General features: G+C 38.1%; 1 protein-coding gene across 2 annotated transcripts in view; it reads left to right on the top strand.

Moving 5' to 3' along the window:
• The window catches only part of usp6nl (USP6 N-terminal like), a 99,875-nt gene extending 81,290 nt beyond the window's left edge, over positions 1–18,585 (top strand). The window contains exons 9-14 of one of the 2 annotated variants that reach the window (XM_036577234.1): positions 1,534–1,654; positions 1,986–2,080; positions 3,336–3,401; positions 3,892–3,991; positions 5,158–5,310; positions 12,627–18,585. In XM_036577234.1, the coding sequence (XP_036433127.1) occupies positions 1,534–1,654; positions 1,986–2,080; positions 3,336–3,401; positions 3,892–3,991; positions 5,158–5,310; positions 12,627–14,095 (2,004 nt within the window). In that variant the 3' untranslated portion in view covers positions 14,096–18,585. The remainder of the gene's footprint in view (positions 1–1,533; positions 1,655–1,985; positions 2,081–3,335; positions 3,402–3,891; positions 3,992–5,157; positions 5,311–12,626) is intronic. The other variant, XM_036577235.1, reaches the window with a different exon arrangement.
• Positions 18,586–19,189: the final 604 nt, after the last annotated feature.

The raw sequence follows: 19,189 nt of genomic DNA, 5'->3' as shown, positions 1-19,189 counted from the left end.
AGACCAAGCTCTTTGTCAGGGTTTGTGTTTTTCATAAAAAAGAATTAATTAAATGGCACATTGTATGAATAAGAATGCAGACCTAAGTGCTAGGAAGCAATCAGTGTCTGTGATGGAGCTGTGCCAGGTGCAAAAAAAAATATGAGCATTACTATAAATATGGCATGCAGACACTATTATTAAGGATAATTTGGTGAACAGTCAAATTTACAGTTTCCCTCCATACCGCAAATGTAGTCGATCAGCAAAGGCATGTTTAGTGTCTGAAGTCTAATTCCTTATTTTTACACTGGAGCTAAGAGGCTAATGTAGCTAGCAGGCAGTATTGAGCTCCCAGGGCCTTCTATGCCCAGCAAAGACATGTCAGTTTAACCACTAATATAATCAGAAATAACAGTGTAATCATGCAATCATCAACCCAATTGTGTTTTGATTTCCAAAGGGTGGGACCAATTTTGTGAGAATTAAGTCACTTCTGGAAGTCCTAGATATGTCACTGAGAATAGGAGCGCTTGCCGAACCAGTGGGTTTCAGTCAGTTTTACAAATGAAAAACAGTGACGGCAGCTCTATGCCAGAGAAAAAAATCACTGTAAAACTGCTAAAATGATAATGCTGGTTACAAGCTTTAAATAATACATAGAATTCCTTTTACAAACTTAAAATGTCTGTGTTTAATCTATAATGGCAGAAAATGTTTCTCTCTCTCTCTCTCTCTCTCTCTCTCTCTCTCTCTCTCTCTCTCTCTCCCCACCATTTATGGCTTGAAATGAAGGCCTAGCTGCAAGATGCGAAAAGCAGGGGGCTCTGGGGGGGTTGGGACTTCCAAAATAACCTCTTGGACTCCCTGAATGTCTCAAAATCAATGAAAATGAACTTATGATGCTATGCTGTCAAATTAGGATAAAAACAGACGCTCAAATACAAATTCTGGGAAAGGTCTTTGTTGAGCTGCTTCATCCGCAAACGGCAAGCTTCTGTCTTTGGTACTCTTAACCAACTAGAGCTGCATCACAGGTCTGCCTCAGGGTGGACTGTGGCTGGTTGCTTCACCCAGTTGGTCCTTCACAGCCAAGCAACTGTAACTGAAAAACTTTACAATGTGCCATAGCATATTTGTAAATCTGAAAGCTTGCCCAGTTTCCCAAGAGACTGGTGGAAAGAGTGAACTGTTACTCATTTCTCAAACCAAAGACAAAAGAGGAGATATGTAAGATTAATGAATGTGAGAAGGAGTGCATTACCAAACTAGGAAAGAGCATTTCCAGAAGAAGAATTGTTGGACCAAACATTTTGATGCCATTAAAGCACCGCTATGGTGAATGGGTTAGCAGCCAGCCAACACTAGAGTAGCCAGCAAACATGGGACCCCAGAATACCAGGGGGTATTTTGCACACTGCCTAGCTCTAGTAGTCATTGTTTTCTACTGCTAACAGATAGACACCACTGGTTAGCATCAAGCTAAATGCATGCTTCAGGAGGTTTCCCTTGAAATGAAGTGTGTGTGTGTTTGTGTTGTGTGTGTCTGTGTAGGAGGTGGGATATTGTCAAGGAATGAGTCAGATCACTGCTCTCCTCCTGATTTATATGAATGAAGAGGACGCCTTCTGGGCACTGGTCAAACTACTGTCTGGACAGAAACATGCAATGCACGGTAAACACACACCGCTACACACGCAGTGGTTACTTTACTCTATGCTGCTGGAACTTTTTTTTGTTTTTTTTGTTTTTTTGGAAAAAGCAGCTGCTTTATATGTTAAAAGCATATAATTGAAACAATGTTTGAACTTCATTACTTTGCAAAGCTGTTGTATCAAATGCTTAGACTGGTGCTGCTGTCATGAATAACATCACATCTTTTGGCACATGGCTGCAACCAAATCACAGCTGTAGGATTTTTCACTTACATATGAAGTCCATATAAAATGGAATGCACTAAAAATGTGTGTGTGTGTGTGTGTGTGTGTGTGTGTGTGTGTGTTCAGGATTCTTTGTGCCGGGTTTTCCAAAGTTGATGCGCTTCCAGGAACACCATGATCGCATCCTGAAGAAGATGATGCCCAAACTTAAACAACATCTAGTAAGATACACATAATGTCATTGAAGTCCATCTGATGTTAAATGTAACCTTTATTATTAAAATGTAATTTGCAGTGTATAGAAGGCTATTACAAAGTTTATGAAGCACTTGCTCATATAAAAAGTTGTTTAGTAATATTGTAAGCTGCGCTGTTTGTGGCTAGCATTAGTGTAGATCCTTGAACTATATAAAAATGAATTATTCATCATCCGTCAGAACCTGAAAACAGGGCTATTTCTGAAGCCGCTGGTTATTTTATTTTACTGTTAACTGCCCACGAGGCAGTTTTTCAAGCCCAAACCCCGGAGGGCCGCTGCATTTTACTGTTTTGTTTTTAACAAAGACAGACTCTGTAGTGTGTAGTGAGATGGTAAAACCTCTCCTTGCTTTCAGAATATGGATTTTTCACTTCCTCAGTTTTCTGGCATGATCAGCATTCATATGAAGTTTCTGTTTGTGTTCATTTCAACACTTGTCCATGGGAAAATCAGAAATGATTTTCATTTATTATTTTCTTTTCTAGCCACCTCTATGATTTCCTCTCACAAGCAGAACAGATACCTGTATATATCTGAGAAACACTTTTCAGTTAAACAAGAGCAGATGAAATGTCAGTTAATACCAATTAAGGCCACTAAATGATTAATTACTAAGCAGATGAAAGGCCATATTAATTAGTAAATCAGAGATCAGCAGTTTCAGAGCACCTTAGTGCGTGTGTTTCGTGTGGGTGAGTTAAAGGGACTGAAAGAGTGAGCACTGTTGTCAGTGAGACAAACTCATTCATGTGTGTGTTTGTGCACTTATGGTTTTGTTTGAAAAACCTCTAACACATCTGATGCAGTTCATCATCAATATCATCAACCCCTTTACGAGTTTAGGAATATGCAATTCATAAGACTTTTTTGGACCTGGATTAGTTTTACCTGGGGAGGTTGTATAATTTGTGATTAAATCACAAGATCAGTTACTTTAGTTCGGTATGCAGCTGCACCGTGTGTAGTTTTTACAGTCTAAAAGTAATAATTGTGGACCGATTTTAATCTAATATAAATCTGCGGTAAATGTGGAGTTTTTACAGTTACACACATACTTCATTCTGACCCAGTCAACCAATCAAATCTCAACAAATTACATTCCAGACATGCTGTAGGAACACTAATCCAGCTCCATCAGTGCTGTGGAGTCCACAGTTCTGAGACAGACCACAAGTTGAAATGTGTTTTGAAATGTGTTTTCTTGCTGCCCTCTGCAGGACGGTCAGGAGGTTTTCACCAGCCTGTACACCATGAAGTGGTTCTTCCAGTGCTTTCTGGACCGTGTAAGAAACCCTGTTTACTTACACTTTTTCATTTGCACTTCTTCATTATTATTCTTTGTTTTTTAAACCCATTCGCAGATAATTTTGCAAATGATATTTTGTTAAAATTAGTGGGTGGATTTTCTAGCTAAGAGTAGCATATGTGTCATGGAAATGACCGTTTCACAAAAATTCAGATTTACACATTTTTCCTCCTTACTCATGTAGCCAGCCAGGACCTGTTCAGTATCTGAAGTTTGCTTCTTTCATGTAGCACTGGAGTTACAAGGCTAATGTAGCTAAAAAGTAATAGAAGTTTATACTCCAGCAATTAACATGGTGCTAACTGCATTCCTCAATCATCTCTCTCTGGGTGTGTGTGTGTGTGTGTGTGTGTGTGTGTGTGTGTGTGCGTGTGTGTGTGTGTGTGCGCGTGTGTGTGCGCGTGTGTGTGCGGCGTGTGTGTGTGGTGTGTGTGGGTGTGTGGGTGTGTGTGTGTTCTGTCTGGCAGACCCCGTTCACATTAACCCTGAGGATATGGGACATTTACATCCTGGAGGGAGAGAGAGTTCTGCCTGCCATGTCCTACACTATCCTCAAACTGCACAAAAGTAATGGCACCCTGTGTGATGCTATAAAAAAAAAATTGTAAAATTCACAGTAATGTGTATTCACTGTAAATATTTTTCTGCATTTTACTGTGTGTTCCATTTACAATAATTTACTGTAAAGAACAGTACTTTGCTGGCAGATCTGCTGCCAGTAAATTACTGTAAATTGCATTTGTCTGGTTACTGTAAACCAATGCACCGCTCTAAATGCTCAATCTTTTACAGTATGATCCTGTAAAATAGTGTACCAGTATTTTACTGTAAAATAAATATGATAAGTAAGATGTAATAAGATATTGTTGATGATTGACCACCAAATAAGAAATGCAAAGGCAATAGTTGTTGTGTTAGAAAACTGATCTAAAGAGGACTAATTTAACTGAACAGCTTGCTAAATAATATTAAACAAAAATATATAATACTTTATCGTTTCCCACAAGCATCTACAGCTGAATTCCAGAGCTCCTTTACTATAACAATGGAAGACACCTTGTTTTTTAATACGCAATGCTCGTCAATGTGACTTTGGAGCTCCATCATTTATTTGCGCCCGTGTGGCTATCTGAGGTTTCTCCTCAAATTTAAAGAAAAGTTTAAAACACATATTTGCATGTCCGTTGAAAAGAACATAATGAAAATATTATGTTAATTATTTTTAGATACTATCCAAAACCGATCATATTCAGTTTCATGCTTACATTTTTTCCATACGTGGAATCAAAGTATGTGCAGTACTGTGCAAAAGTCTTAAGCAGCCATAAAATGTTAAAAACTATTTTGGTAATTGTGTTTTTGCCAGTGCAACACTATGCATTGTTACATTCCACCAGCAGCACCTGATTTAATTTAGTGAAGGATTGATTAGATAAACTAGGTATTAGATGGTAACTGTAAATACTGGACTTTCTCAAGATGAGCTTTGGAAACGTTTAAGCTAAGACACACATCAAATCATGATGTATTGTTTATTTACTTGTATTTATTCTAATGTTAATTCTTGTTAATTCTTGCTACCTAGATAAATGGCTTCACATATCATTTTCTCAGAGGTGTAAGACTTTTGCACAGCACTGTATGTGTGAGAAAGAGAGAGAAATTATATTTTCACCTTCAAAAGACCCTGAGCTCGGACTGTATTAATCATAATGCTGTGTGTGTGTGTCCAGAAAGCCTGATGAAGCTGTCCATGGAGGATCTGGTGGAGTTCCTGCAGGTGACTCTTTCGAAGGATTTCTTTTTTGATGACGACTTTGTAATCGAGCAGCTCCAGAACAACATGGCTGAACTCAGACGCTCCAAACTAGAACTTCCTCCAGCAGGTAATGTACATGTATACAGTGCATATATGCACATTTATGTAACACACACACACACACACAAATTAACAGTAATACTTTATTTGAAGGTTGTCTACATAGGGACATTATAACAATGCATAAGCATTAAATATCTTATTTCAAAAGGAATATTTGAGTGTTTATATAAACAGCTTATATCAGTCTTAGTTATTTAATTATACTCCTGTAACTTATAGATTTAGTGATTATCACAGGACTACTTCTAACCTTAGTTGCTTTAAACAGTTAATCTATCAACAAACATTGTTTTTTTTATTATTAATGTATTAATTTGTTAATTTATCAGTCTTACCAAAGTTTCACTACAGTGACAGACATTTGTTCCATTAATAACACTGCTATGAAGCATCATTCCCATATAATTTAACTTACAAAGCATGTATCAGTTCTGTGTATTTCTACTTGTGTCCCATTTCTTGGGAATGATGCTTCGTAATGGGACTCAAGATGAAATAAGATGTTTTTATGAAATAAATGATATACATACAGGCCTTTATAAGTGTTGGACATTTGTTCAATTTATGACACTGGTATGAAGTGTTAATGAATCATTCCCTTGTAATTTAACTTGTAAGGCAGACGCCTAGTTAAGAACACCATGTATAATTTCTATGGAAAATATTGTTGTCCTCAAAATAATTTTCATATGTGTTTTACCTGTAAAATTGTATGTATCTCTTTAGTCTGAGGGCATGTTTCATAGAACCAGTACAGAATATGGTGTTATGGTGGAACCTGTGGTGTAAGTTCTTCATAACAGTCAATTGTGTCTGTCACTTGAGTCAGTACAGTGTCATTTACTTCACAGAACATATCATATCATTTAGCAAATATCGGCATGAGCTGTTCATGAAAATGCATGTATTGCTTATTAGATATGTTATTCAATGCTTATGCATGTGTCATGAAGACCCTGTTTTGGTAGTCTTCAAATAAAGTGTTATTTAACATTAAGGTCTCCTACCTTTTGGCAAATCTCAAGTTTCACTTTTATATGCAAAACGTAGTAAGACTCAATTTTAAGATTTAATTTAAGATTAAGATTTATGCACCGTAGTACCACCACAAGGTTAATTGTGGTCATTTCATTTGTTTCGAGATATAGAACCTGTCCCGAAAGCTGTGGGTCTTCCAAAATGGGCTACATCAGAATTGAGGGACTGTTGCATTTTCATTTTCACATGAAATGTGACTGAAACATCCCTGGCTCAATCATGCATCTAAACAGGCTAATGCTTGCATGGTTTGCATTGTTTGTATCTTGCAGTATCCTATTTGTGGCATACCGGTTATATTAAAACTCTCACTTGAAGAAGAATTTAAACCAGTATCCAGGATATGCCGCTATTCCGCCCACTACTAGATCAAAGTAGGCTTGCAGTTAGCTGGCTAAGCAAGAAATCCCACTTTGTGAGACAGACCCTTAGCCTAGTCAGGCAATGATGCGTGACTAAGTGAAACTTTCATTTGCCAAAATGTAGGTGCTTCACATTTCTGAAGCATCTCACACACTGCCACTCTCTACACTCAGTAGCATCAGTATTGGTCCTTGAGGGTTGGATTGGCGTGAGTTGAGCACAGTTTGGTGATTTCCCTGCTCAAACACAATGGATTCAACTTTGCAATTGCTTAACAGATTTAGTAGATGTGTTTGACCAGGGAAGTCACTAATTGAGCTGGGCTGCAGCACTAGAACTGGAATTGATGTCCCCTGCTGTACATACCTTTACTAATAGGAGTGGACAGACATACTTACATTCATTTCCGTAACTTGCTCTGGGCCAGATATACACACAGGTTCAGGCAAAATGTGCCATGATGCGCTTACAATGGGTCTGAAATTAACGATTCGATTTACTAAGGTTGCTGCTAATCACGCAGCCTGCACACCGATTACCTACTAACTGCACATTCATCAGAAGCAGGGTTTAAAAGGCACAGTGAAATAGTGGAAAAGTCAGCAAGTCTGGGACAAAAGAGAAAATTGAAAGTTCAGTGATGAAGTTTCCAACCGAAACAATCTACAGGGGTGGAATTCTTCTGAAGGAAATTATTTTTTTTTTTTCCCATACTTGAGAATCAATAACACAGGTTACAGTCAAGGCACATTTTTCACTGCGTCTTCTCAGACACATACATCTGATCCCGAGAGTTAAAATACTGTTATTATTTTCATAAATATTCATGTTCAAGGCTTGAACATCAGACTAGCAGCTTTAAAGGGGAGTTCCACCAATTTTCTCTATAATTAAATGGCTAAGATATAAATCATCAATGCAATTCAGAGTGGTTTGATGTGAAATACCGTTCTCCAGAAACTTACCAGTCAGAATTGTTCACAGTGGTGGTGATAGGAACCAGATATCTGAAGAAGTTAGTGCCTTTAAAAGCTCCCTCATGGAAAGTTATTATATGAAGTGGTTATGAATATATTTCCTGTTGCCTGAGACGTTGTTTTACAGTAGATTTGACAGAAAGTTTTGGCCTAAAACTCATAGTTCATAGTGGAGAGGTACATTCAAGGGTGTAAGGCAGTGCTGTCCCCATAGTTATAAATCTGAAAACCTATTTTTTTTCTGATTCATAACTACTTTAGCATGATCCATATTACATATAAAACTCAGAAGACACATCACTGGTGGTTTTGATTAGTAAATAAAGTGCCTGTATTTGCATTGTGGACATCAAGACCCTTTGTTCCTTTTAACACAACTGTAAAGAAATCCAAACTGGTAGGTTTCTCAATGAATGAATTATGCAGACATTTTGAAAAATAAGTCCCTCCCCATAAAAGAAACATGCTTTAGAGACAACGAGCTAATTTAAGTTTAGTTTTAAAAGAAAATCAATGCAAATATGCGTGAGACAGAAGCCCATTTCGTGTTTTTCCATGCACACGGCCCATAAACTGTACAGAACACGTCCGATTTGCACCTGAAACTGCTGCAAAAAGCTTAGTATATCAGGCCCAGTGTGCTCAGTTTTAATTGCACACTCAAAGCCTCTGACATTTTCACTTGCAGGTTCACACACACATACACGCACATATATACCACACACACACCTCACAGACTGCTGATGGCTGCTACTCTGCTTTGTTTGTGTGTAATCTTTTTTGCTGACTGTGCGTTCTCTCCCTTTCGGCTGATCTTGGCTCCAGCCTCCTCTAGTGGGGGAGTTAAAGGGGACAACCCCCCTTCCTTCAAACACAACCGGTGGGCAACGACAACTGGCTACCACATATCTATCTATCTGTCCATCATCTGTCCGTGTACCCCACACCCCACCTTGAAGAACATAAACACACAAGGGCTGCAACTAGCAGTTAGTTTTGAAATGAATTGATCAACTACAGGAATGCCAGTAATGGTTGTTTTTATAATCATTTCATCTTTCAGCCAACAGTTATTTCCACAATACATTAATCGATTTTAAGGATTCGTCTAACGACTGTTAATCTATTCCCAGCGGAATAATGACTACGTCTACAGTTTATTAATCCACCACCTGCATGCAAAGCAAGTAACAATTACTGTAGTATCATCAGCCATGCAAGTAATGATTATTTTATAATCGATTAATCTATGCATCAGAGAAATACTGTAAATGATTATCTCCACAATAGATTAGTCTTTCAGTTGTAGTTGTAATCAGTTAACCTTTCAACAATTGGAATGCAACTGTTATTTCTCTACACAATCTATCAAGTATTTGAGTGCAACTAACAATGATTTTTTTAATCAGGTATTAACTATAGGAATACAGCTAACATTGGGCCTCATTCACCAACTTTTTTTCTTAAAACCCACTTTACGCCGTTTTTAATGAAGATTCTGACATTTACCAGTGTTTTCTTACGTGGTATTTGTTCTTAGGTAAGAACAGAATCTACGCAACGTCAAGAGCGCTGAGATGTGAAGAGTTCTGCAATTTAAGAACACATCATGAATCTGACGTAGACTTTTTCTTATGACCTTTCTCAAGAACAAATTAAAAAAGAAAAAACAGGAAGATATTAGTGAATGAGGCCCAATGATTTTATAATGAATCTATAAGCTATAAGAATACGGCTAACAGTTATTTCTGTTAATAATTAATCTATCAAGCACAGGAAAGCAGCTAACAATTATTTCTCTCATCAGTTAACCTATTGACAATGGAAATGCATCTAGCAAATATTTCCACACTTTATTAATCTACCAACTATGGCAATGCAACTAATGATTTTTTTTTGATAAATCTGTATACTGTAGGAGTGCATCTAATTGTTGCACATTATTGATTAATCTCTCATCTTTAGAGCTGTGTCTTACAGTTGTCTATCATTTATTAATCTATCGCATTAACTTTGAAAAATGTTTTTACTTCCGTCATCATTTAATCTGTTATCTCTTATTCAATTTATCGAACCACAGTGTCTTGTGTCGTTGCCCCTTCCTTTTGACCCATCATAGTGCTACCATCGCCCAGTTCTGTCTGTATGACAAAACGTGATGCTACAAATCATCTAAACTGAACTATGTTGTCACTTAGACTTCCTGTAGCTCAGGGGTGTCCAGTCTTATCCGAGAGGGCTGGCGTGGCTGCAGGTTTTCACTCCAGCAAAGCAGGAGGTCACCTGATGAAATGTTTGAATCAGGTGTGCTTCAGCTTGTTTGGAGTTAAAACCTGCAGCCACACCAGCCCTTTGCAGATAAGATTGGACACCCCTGCTGTAGCGTATTACAATCTGTCAGAATGACCTCAAGGATCATATGAACATTAAGGAGGATTACAAAACACTTTTGTTTTTAAGCAAATGGTGACTTTTTTCATAAAACCAATGTAGTTGACGACTAAACTAATCGTTGCAGCCCTACACACACACACACACACACACACACACACACACGTCTTGCCTCTATCTTTTTTGTCTGCTGTCTTTCACAAGCCTGGCCTGTTGTGCGCAATATATCTTATTATTTTCCATGACATTTGTGTCCACCTTAACACCCTGGAAATGTTTCCTGAATGCTAGTGTTGGGAGAGTGTTTGTCTGCTAATTATGAAGCAGAAATTCTCACAGCAATTAGTATTCTATCAGTATAACAAGATGAGGACAGGAAATGAGTGTGTGTGTGTGTGTGTGTATGTGTGTGTATGTGTGTGTATGTGTGTGTATGTGTGTGTGTGTGTGTGTGTGTGTGTGCGCGCATGTATGCGTGTATGCACTATTTTAGTCTACATTTTGGGCTGATATAATGGTCTCTCTGCTGCTCTGTAGAGAGTTATTCAATCTTTAGTGTTATAAAAATTAAACTGTTTAAAGAATTGCTGTAACATGTATATATATAAGCATTTCTAATGTACTCTAATTTTTAAAGAGATATCTTTTTATTCTCTGAATGAAGAGTGTATGTAATGTACAGTACGGTGCAAAAGTCAGACACCACCTTTCCATTGTTCGATTTCCAGTCAAAATGGTTAATAAATACTAGTTATTCATTTTTCAGTGTGATGACAAAAAGCAGTAAATACAAATTGGAATTACACAGAAGCCTCAACAATTAAATATAATTCAAAATGTTTTAGTATTTATTGTGTCCATACTTTATCACAGCTTTCATCCTTTCCCAAAGACCCGCCCCCTCACCCTCATAGTGTTCAGTTGTCTTCTCACAGTGGAAGGATGGATAGAAATATCTGTGGATTTTTCAGATCTGAAGCTTAATTGGAGCTTGATGTTCTCCTCTCTCTCAAAGATGAAAGCTTTAAGTGCTGTTTATCTGATGGTGATGGTTTTGGTGGTCTACCATGTCTTACACAGTTGTTAGGAGTCCCATTTTCTCTATACCTTTCAGTCATTTTTATGGCCTCTGGTTCCTGTGGTTCTGGAAACTCCTGTTTCTCCGCTCATGTTTCTTTGACTTTCCACTAATCTCCTCAGAAATATCTCCTCAAAAATAAATAATGTGTACTTAATGTCTGTTGATATGAAAGAAGGGTGGTCTCTGACTTTTTCACAGCACTATTATATTATATACAGTATATAGCTTAGATATAGTGTAGCATAAATGAGAATGTATGTATCTTTGAAAAAAGTCCTGATCATGTACTATGATTTGTATGAGGTTTCTTTTAACATGACCATCTGTGAACGTGTGTGTTTGTAAGTGAGTGTATGCCGTATTACCAATCTCCTTTCATTGTTCTGTTCACTTTCCTCCACCGTGCACACACTGTAAAACCCCCCCTATCTGTTCTGCGTCACATCTGTGCTCACAAGAAGCACTTTCTTAACACGATGTTTTGTGTTTTAAGTGGACGTGAACTGCAAGTGCTGTGTGTAATGATTTTTTGACCATATTTTAAAATTATTTGCGTGTTCACCGTATCTAGTCACGTGTTTTATTTGGCACCAACCGTATTTTCACACGTTGAATATGGACAGCAGCTGTTTGTATTTCTTCCCACTGAAGGATATCCAGCCGCATGATTGCTTACACTTTATTTGTTCTCTCGCAGTGGTACAGTTTTAGTGTTTCTTTTTTAATGTATCAGTGCCTGATTGACATATCCATGCTCAACCCAGTGCCTTCTTTCATAGCTAATGTTGACAGGTTGGATAAATGGTAACTTGAACCCTGCAGCATAACACTGATATAACCATGCAGTAAACATGTCATGGGGGATGTCATATGCTCTCATGAGTTTTATGACAGATTTTGTTCAGTAATTTTATCAGTCTCTTGTTACCATTACCGGTAATTGTCATGACAGATAATGTTTGAAGTTATTACAGCCTATGTCACATGCTAATTTTTGGTAAGTGTGCTCTTATTAGCTGTCATGACATCAAACGTTGTGGGATATGTGTATGGTGTATGGTATAAGACATCTTCCATGACATGTTTATGGCATGGTTATGTCAGTGTTATGTAGCAGGTCCAAAGTAAAGTATTCTGAATTAATTTTACAGAACATTGACTAAGCTATATCAGTAATGTCCAGATACTCCATGAGTGAGAAAAAATGTTTAACCTGCAGAATTTATCCCTAAGATTTCTCAAAAAAACACACTTGGTCACATTTAAAATAAACAATAACGGTCTGTAAAATATATATTTTAATAAAAACTTGCACGCTGCAATTTCTCATTATGTAAGCTTGTCCAGTCTTGCACCAAAAGCTACAAAAGAACTCATTTATGTACAGAGCACGAATAAGTCAATCAACCTATGTGTGATATCCGCTAATGTTTTGCACTCTGATGAACTGTACTGCTCTTACCTGTGCAGGTAAAGACGAGGAGTTTCCCAGTAAGCCATTGGGTCAGTTACCGCCGGATCCGGCCGAAGCAGCCAATCATGTTGCTAATGGGCAGATGCTAGCCGGGCAGATGATGGACGGTCCTCCTGGTTTGAACGTCACCACAGAAACAGATGACACTGCAAATGGCTCACCGGATCAGCACAGACAGAGTCGACCAGCGAGCCGTGCTGGGAAAGAGAAAGACACGGTGGACAAAATAAACCGCCAAGGAAAGGGGGACAGACGAGATGGGCGGAAAGCAACTTTGGTTACCCCGGGAACCCCGGGAACGGCCCGAACTCCTGAGAAGCATGGGCCGAACCATGCCGGAGCCAATCAAAACTCAAACGCAGGCTCAAGCGGGCGTAAAGACATCACACCTCGTTGGGTCAAACCTTCTGAGAGCAAGTTAGAGGAGGCCAAAGCTGCAGCCTTGAGGGAAAGCCAGCAGAATCTGAGTGTTGGAGTCCCTCCATCACCCAGCATTCAAATATCTGAAGAACAACAACAGCAGCAGCAACAACAACAGCGCCGTCCCAGGTCCAGGGGCTTCGTCCCAGGCTCCAACCGAGCCTCCAATGCATCACAATACGACAATGTCCCTGGACCTGATGGAGATTTCACAGAAATTCCGGAGGTGGAGCTTGAACGTCCACCTTCTCGCCCATACGGGGCAAGACAGGGAAGTCCCACCAGGCCCCCCAGTGGTGGGATGGGAATTTCTGCCCCACCTTTCAGAGTCCCTAAACACACCCCGATCCCATCTAGCTCTGAAATCCGCCCACCAGTATACACACCCAGCTTGACACCAGTCTACACCCCATATACGTCCAAAATTCGGCCACAGGAGGACAGAGGTTATGGAATATGGAATGACGGGAGGGCGTATGGTCCAAATTTGCGCATTTCACCTGAGTTTATGAACCGCTCACCCGAAAAAGTGCCCATGAACAACAGCTACACTACCTACAGACGCACCCCTCTCCAGGTGGCACCTGCTGATTTTAGAGCCCAGCTGGAAAATAGTGGGGCCAGAATGGACAATTTCGGAGGCCGTATGGACAGTGTTGGACCCCGGGTGGACAACTTTGAACCCCGAATGGACAATATTGGAGCCAGAATGGACAGTACCAGCGATATCGGACACTACCCAAGACAGCCAACGCGCCTTTTAGGGTCGCCCGCTTTTACGCCAACAGAACAGCGCTACGAAAGGCAGCGGCGAGGTGAAGGGTGGTATGGAGAAAAGATGGAGGGAGTGATGGTGCCGCCCCTGCGCACTTCAGGTGGGTTACCTCGTTCACCCAGTTTCCAGAAAGCCCAGCTGTCACCCGTCCACCCAGTCCAGGAGTTCGCCTTCCCGCCTGCGGCCGTCCCGCGGCCCACGCTGTTTGGAGGATCTCACTACAGACACGCGCAAGAAGCCTTTGCCATGCAGGAGTCCATGCTGCTCTGAGAGAAAGTGAGACAGATGCTGTGTCCCAATTGTATTCTAAGCATTAATACTGTAAGATATATATTGTGTTCTAAGACTAGGGTTAGTACACAGGACCTAAACATACTGTACTGTTTTGTATTAATGGAGATGACTTGATGTGGCTGTGCAAACGGAAAGTGATGGAGTGATGTCGCTATACAAACATATATTATATCAAGCTACAACCTTGTCACCAAATTCGTCGACAGTTATGCTCTTTTTTTGTACTTTTCTGAGAAGCCAGAGGAAAAAAAGTGCAGCTTTATTTACTGACCTCTTTTATCTCAAGTTTCAGCCTGAGCCTATTAGCTAGATAGCTTTCATAAAGGTTTTCAAATTTTTAAACCACAGTACTCAGAACTTGACATACTCTGATGTTGCACTTACGTTTGGCATTGAAAAAAACTTTGTTCAGTTCCTTAGAACAGAATTGGTGTAATCAGCAACAGTATGTGGCCAGTAGCATCATGCAGCCATGCAAACATTGTCATGGTGATAGCATTACTGGAATAACAGTGGCATTCCTGCTCATGTATGGGGTAATGGTGTTAGCCACTATTTTATCCAAAAAAGTGTTTTGTTTCTACTGGTGTGCTTTCATTGACGTTTGAGTTTGTTGTACATAAATGATATCAGGTGAGGCCGTATTACAGAAACATCCTACCTCTGAAATCGACTTCAGTCATCATGACAACTTCAGTTAGGACTGAATCTAAGACAGTAGCTTTTACAGATTAATGGTTCCTAAATTCATAATCTTATCCTAACTTTAGATAAGTAAACAGTATAACAGAAGCATCCTTACTAGATAATATTTTCAAAACACAGTGTACAGTGTCTTTTGTTTGTTTGTTTGTTTGTTTCTTTCAAAAATAGCAGAGCGCGCAGGGTGATGAAAGCCTTATATAGAAACTGAAACTGAAACATTGCCATTGTTGAACAGCAGGGGGTGCAATCACAATATTCTTTTCTTTTAACTTTTTCGATCAAGACTACTAAAACATCCAGTTCAGTGCACTTTAGTTTTGTTTTCCCATTGATTAGACACAGTAGTAGCTGTCTATACTAAACATTCATTTTTGTTTATGTTAGTTTAATGATTTTTGTTTATATTATGGGTTGCTTGGTAACAGACATAACAATCGATTATCGACCTTTGTTGAGTGGATTAGCTTGCTTAGCTTGAGATAAGATAATTGGAGGTAAGATATTACTCCTAAATTAAGGATTTCCTTCTGTAATATGAATTTGCAAAAAAAATCTTATCTTGATCTTGTTAGATCTTAGCTTAAGACTAAGATAGGAAGTTTCTGTAATACGGCTCCAGGACTTCAACTATGAGCATCTGTGTTTCCCAAAATTTCAACATTCCATGTATTTCACTGCTGCAGCTGATGGAAGAAGTCGGGAATATTGATCTTGACAGAACGTTCTGCTGACCACTGCGGTGCGCTGCCGTCTCAGCTCAGTTGAAACAGTTGTGTCCAGTTTGCTGTCGTTTGTTTACTGCCAGAATGTGGTAGTAGCCTGATTGTTGAATTTTTGTCACTTGTGAATATACTGCATAATATACAGCCATGTGCAAAAGTTTGGGCACCCCTTGTTGAATTACTTTTTGTTGATTTTCTAAGTGAACTAAATACACATCTTTATAATGTACAATTACTGTTTACTTCCTGAATTTAACATATTGGGGAAAAAAATAAAACAAGTTATGACACATTTTCTATTTTAATTTTTTTCCAAATATGTTCAACTCAGCAAAAAAATAGAAAATGTGCACAAAAACTTTGCAGAAAATTTTCATATATAAGCTTGTTTGCTTATAGAGGATATGTTAACTTCCACTTAGCAAAAGAACTAAACGTAATATGGGGGTGTTGAAACTTTTGCTTACAAGTGCATACTCAAAAAAATAGTTTTAGTGTTAAGTGAATTAGAGTTTATCATACAATTGGGACACAGCAAGAGAGTGAGGCAGACAGAAAGGTAGAAGAAGTGAAAAAGAAAGAGAGAGAGGAGAGAAGATGAGGTGTGTAATGTACATCTGAAGGTTATCTAGAAGAGTTACCATGTTTAGAAGAGTGTGTGTTGGGTGTTACTTCACAAAACAGAATTTCTCAGTTAGTTGCATCATTTCGTCCAACAGAAATGTCCATTAGCTCTAGACTTTTGGCTTAAGTTATCTGACTGACTGAGAAATCCGTCTTTTGTGAAATAAACACGATTGTTTGCTTGTTTACTTTGTTTTGTTTGTATTTGTTTGTTGTGTTTTTGGCAGACTTCCTGCCCCCGAATTCTTACTAAACCAATGCGGCGGGACCCACCAACTTGAGACATTTGTACTGATCAACCTTCAAGGACTTACTAAAGATTTTTATTTTTTATTTGTTTGGATGGTGGAATAGCCTAATCCTTAACAGCAAGTCTTAACAACAGACCCTTTTAGAGTTTAGACATGTACAGAGAGATTGTTGTTTTCCACTTATTTAAGTGACTTTAAATGTCCTTATCGATAGCATGAACTGGGGGGGGGAGAGCGTCCAATTAATTTTTTTTCATCTTTTTTTTTTGTTTTTTTTTTAAATGATTTAGTTTTCTATACACAAGATATACTATATGTGTATATACTGTATACATGCTTTAGATTACTTTAGATTTCAGGTTATTCGATATGCTTGTGAATATCATATTTTTCAATGAGAATTAATTAATGTATCTACAGTTAGGAACAAAAAATGGTAACAGTGGAAAATATCCCTGTTAAAAGCATTTTGTTAATAATGCGTCACCAAAATTAAGTTTAGCCCCCCCCTACACCCAATAGGGGATTTTTTTTCTCTCCAGGGCATATGCAGTTAAAGAGATAAATGTGATCAGAAGGTGCATTTGTACTCAAAGCTTGATCTCTGTTCTGGTAGCAGGTTTCCAACTTCATTCCTTATTTAAAGGGTAATTCACCCAATTTTACAAAAAGTTCTGCATAAATCAACTATTAAGATGTAAACTGTCATTCAGCGTGATTTGACATGCAATGTTTCATTGTACAGATTTGAATTTCTTTTCAAGTGGTGGTGATGGGAGCCAGCGGTTGCATTGTCTACAACACAAATACAGCTATTTTATTTACTATTCAATGACACTGGTGAACCATACGTTTCTTCTGAGGTTTTATATGTAATGTTAATGATGATAAAATAGTTCTAAATCTAAAACATTGTTTTCTTTGGATACTATTTTGCCTTACAACCTCCTGCATGTATATCTCCACCATGAATTACTACTAAAAACTATTGTAAAACAATGTCTCAGGCATCAAGCAGTGTGTTCATTTCATGCAATAACTTTCTTTGAGGGAGCTTTTAGAGGCATTAAAATCTTCAGCTGTCTGGTTCCTATCACCACCACTGTGAACAAGTCTGACTCGGCAAGTTTCTGTAAAACAGAGCAAGCCGCTCTGAATGACTTTGCTTACATCTTAACCCTGTAATTATGCATACATTTTGAAAAAACAGTAGAATTACCCTTTAATCTCACTGACGTTACAATCACACAGGCTCCAGCCCAAATTACACCCATTCCAGTCCCAAAACGCACTGATCCCAGTCTTCTGATTGGTTAATTGGCTCACGCGTGGACTGAGTTATGGTGTCCACGGTTGGTGAGCGCTGATACAATCACACAGCACACTCAGGTTAGAGCTTGTTTTTGTGATGAAAGCTGCTTACATAAAGAAGCCGTCTATAAGAACAGATTCATAGCACTATTACACTATTATTGCCTGCTCATAATGCAGTATTTGTGTATTTCATGTTTTTGCGATTGTCAAAGCATATTGTTCTGTTCTTTTCATACAAACACACTGTCCATCAAAAGTTTGGGAACATCTAGCCTTGCAGAATTGTACTACAAATGAGTTTTGTTGGTTTAAAATAACTTAGCATGCTGAATAGAGAGATTTGACCATTTTTCTTTGCAAAAACTGCAAAACTTTATAAACAGATGACAAAAGTCCCAGCTTGGGAATAAATAAATTATTTATTTAAATAAGAATAAATATATTGTATAATATTAATAATATTAATATTATATAATTATATAATATAATATTAAATATGAATAAATTAAATTCCCTTGTTGTGATGTCAGCACTCAAACCAAAAGAGTTTCAGTATGTGGTTTGGAAAAGAAAGCAGTCAGAAGAAACAGTCAAATCAGTATTTAAGCAAAACTGCTCTTCATATCGATGAACATGAAGCTGAGTGTTGAAGATAAATATGCACAAAGCCTTAGCACAGAACTGCTTTGCTCTCATTTAACTGAAAAGTAACTGGAAAATGTTTTGTTACAACATGCTTAAATATTGATTTCTGCATTTTTCTGAAAATTTGAATGCACAATTTCTATTTATTTGCTTAGCATATTGGGGAAAAAAATCAAACATACAGAATAAAATGTGTCCTAACTTTTGCACAGGCCACATTTAATATTTTTTCCCAAGATGTTAAAAGTAAATAAGCAAATAAACAGTAATTGTGCATCAAAATGTGCATAAGTGTTCACTTATTTTCAATTAGAAAACCAACACAACTCATAAGATGGCCAAACTTTTGCATACAACTAAATAAATTTTATATATATATATATATATATATATATATACACATATACACACACACACACTCTGTAAAGAAAGATTTTTTTTTCCCTTTACTATGGATGGTTGGAGCGGTAGGAAAATGTGTTAACGTTAAGAATTTGTTAATAGCTTATTGTGTTCATTGTGTGCCCTGTATGTATGTGTATATATGTATACATATTCATATACATATACATGCCCACATATACAGCTGTACCAGCCAACACTATTCAAATCAGTACTCAAGTACTCTAATCATTTAAGTACTAAAAAGTACTAGGGAATATATTCCTTCCATACGCGCTACAGCTCAACATTACAATTCCAGGTAGGAGTCTGCCTGGATGCTGCCCTATAGTCTGGAACTGCTGACAGGCTGCTGTTTGCTTGTAAAGCCTGTGTTATTGTTTTAATGCACTACATAAATGACTAAG

Source organism: Colossoma macropomum, unplaced genomic scaffold (assembly GCF_904425465.1).
Source record: "Colossoma macropomum unplaced genomic scaffold, Colossoma_macropomum, whole genome shotgun sequence".
Classification (NCBI taxonomy): Eukaryota; Metazoa; Chordata; class Actinopteri; order Characiformes; family Serrasalmidae; genus Colossoma; species Colossoma macropomum.
This window is presented reverse-complemented; position numbering and strand designations above follow the sequence as displayed.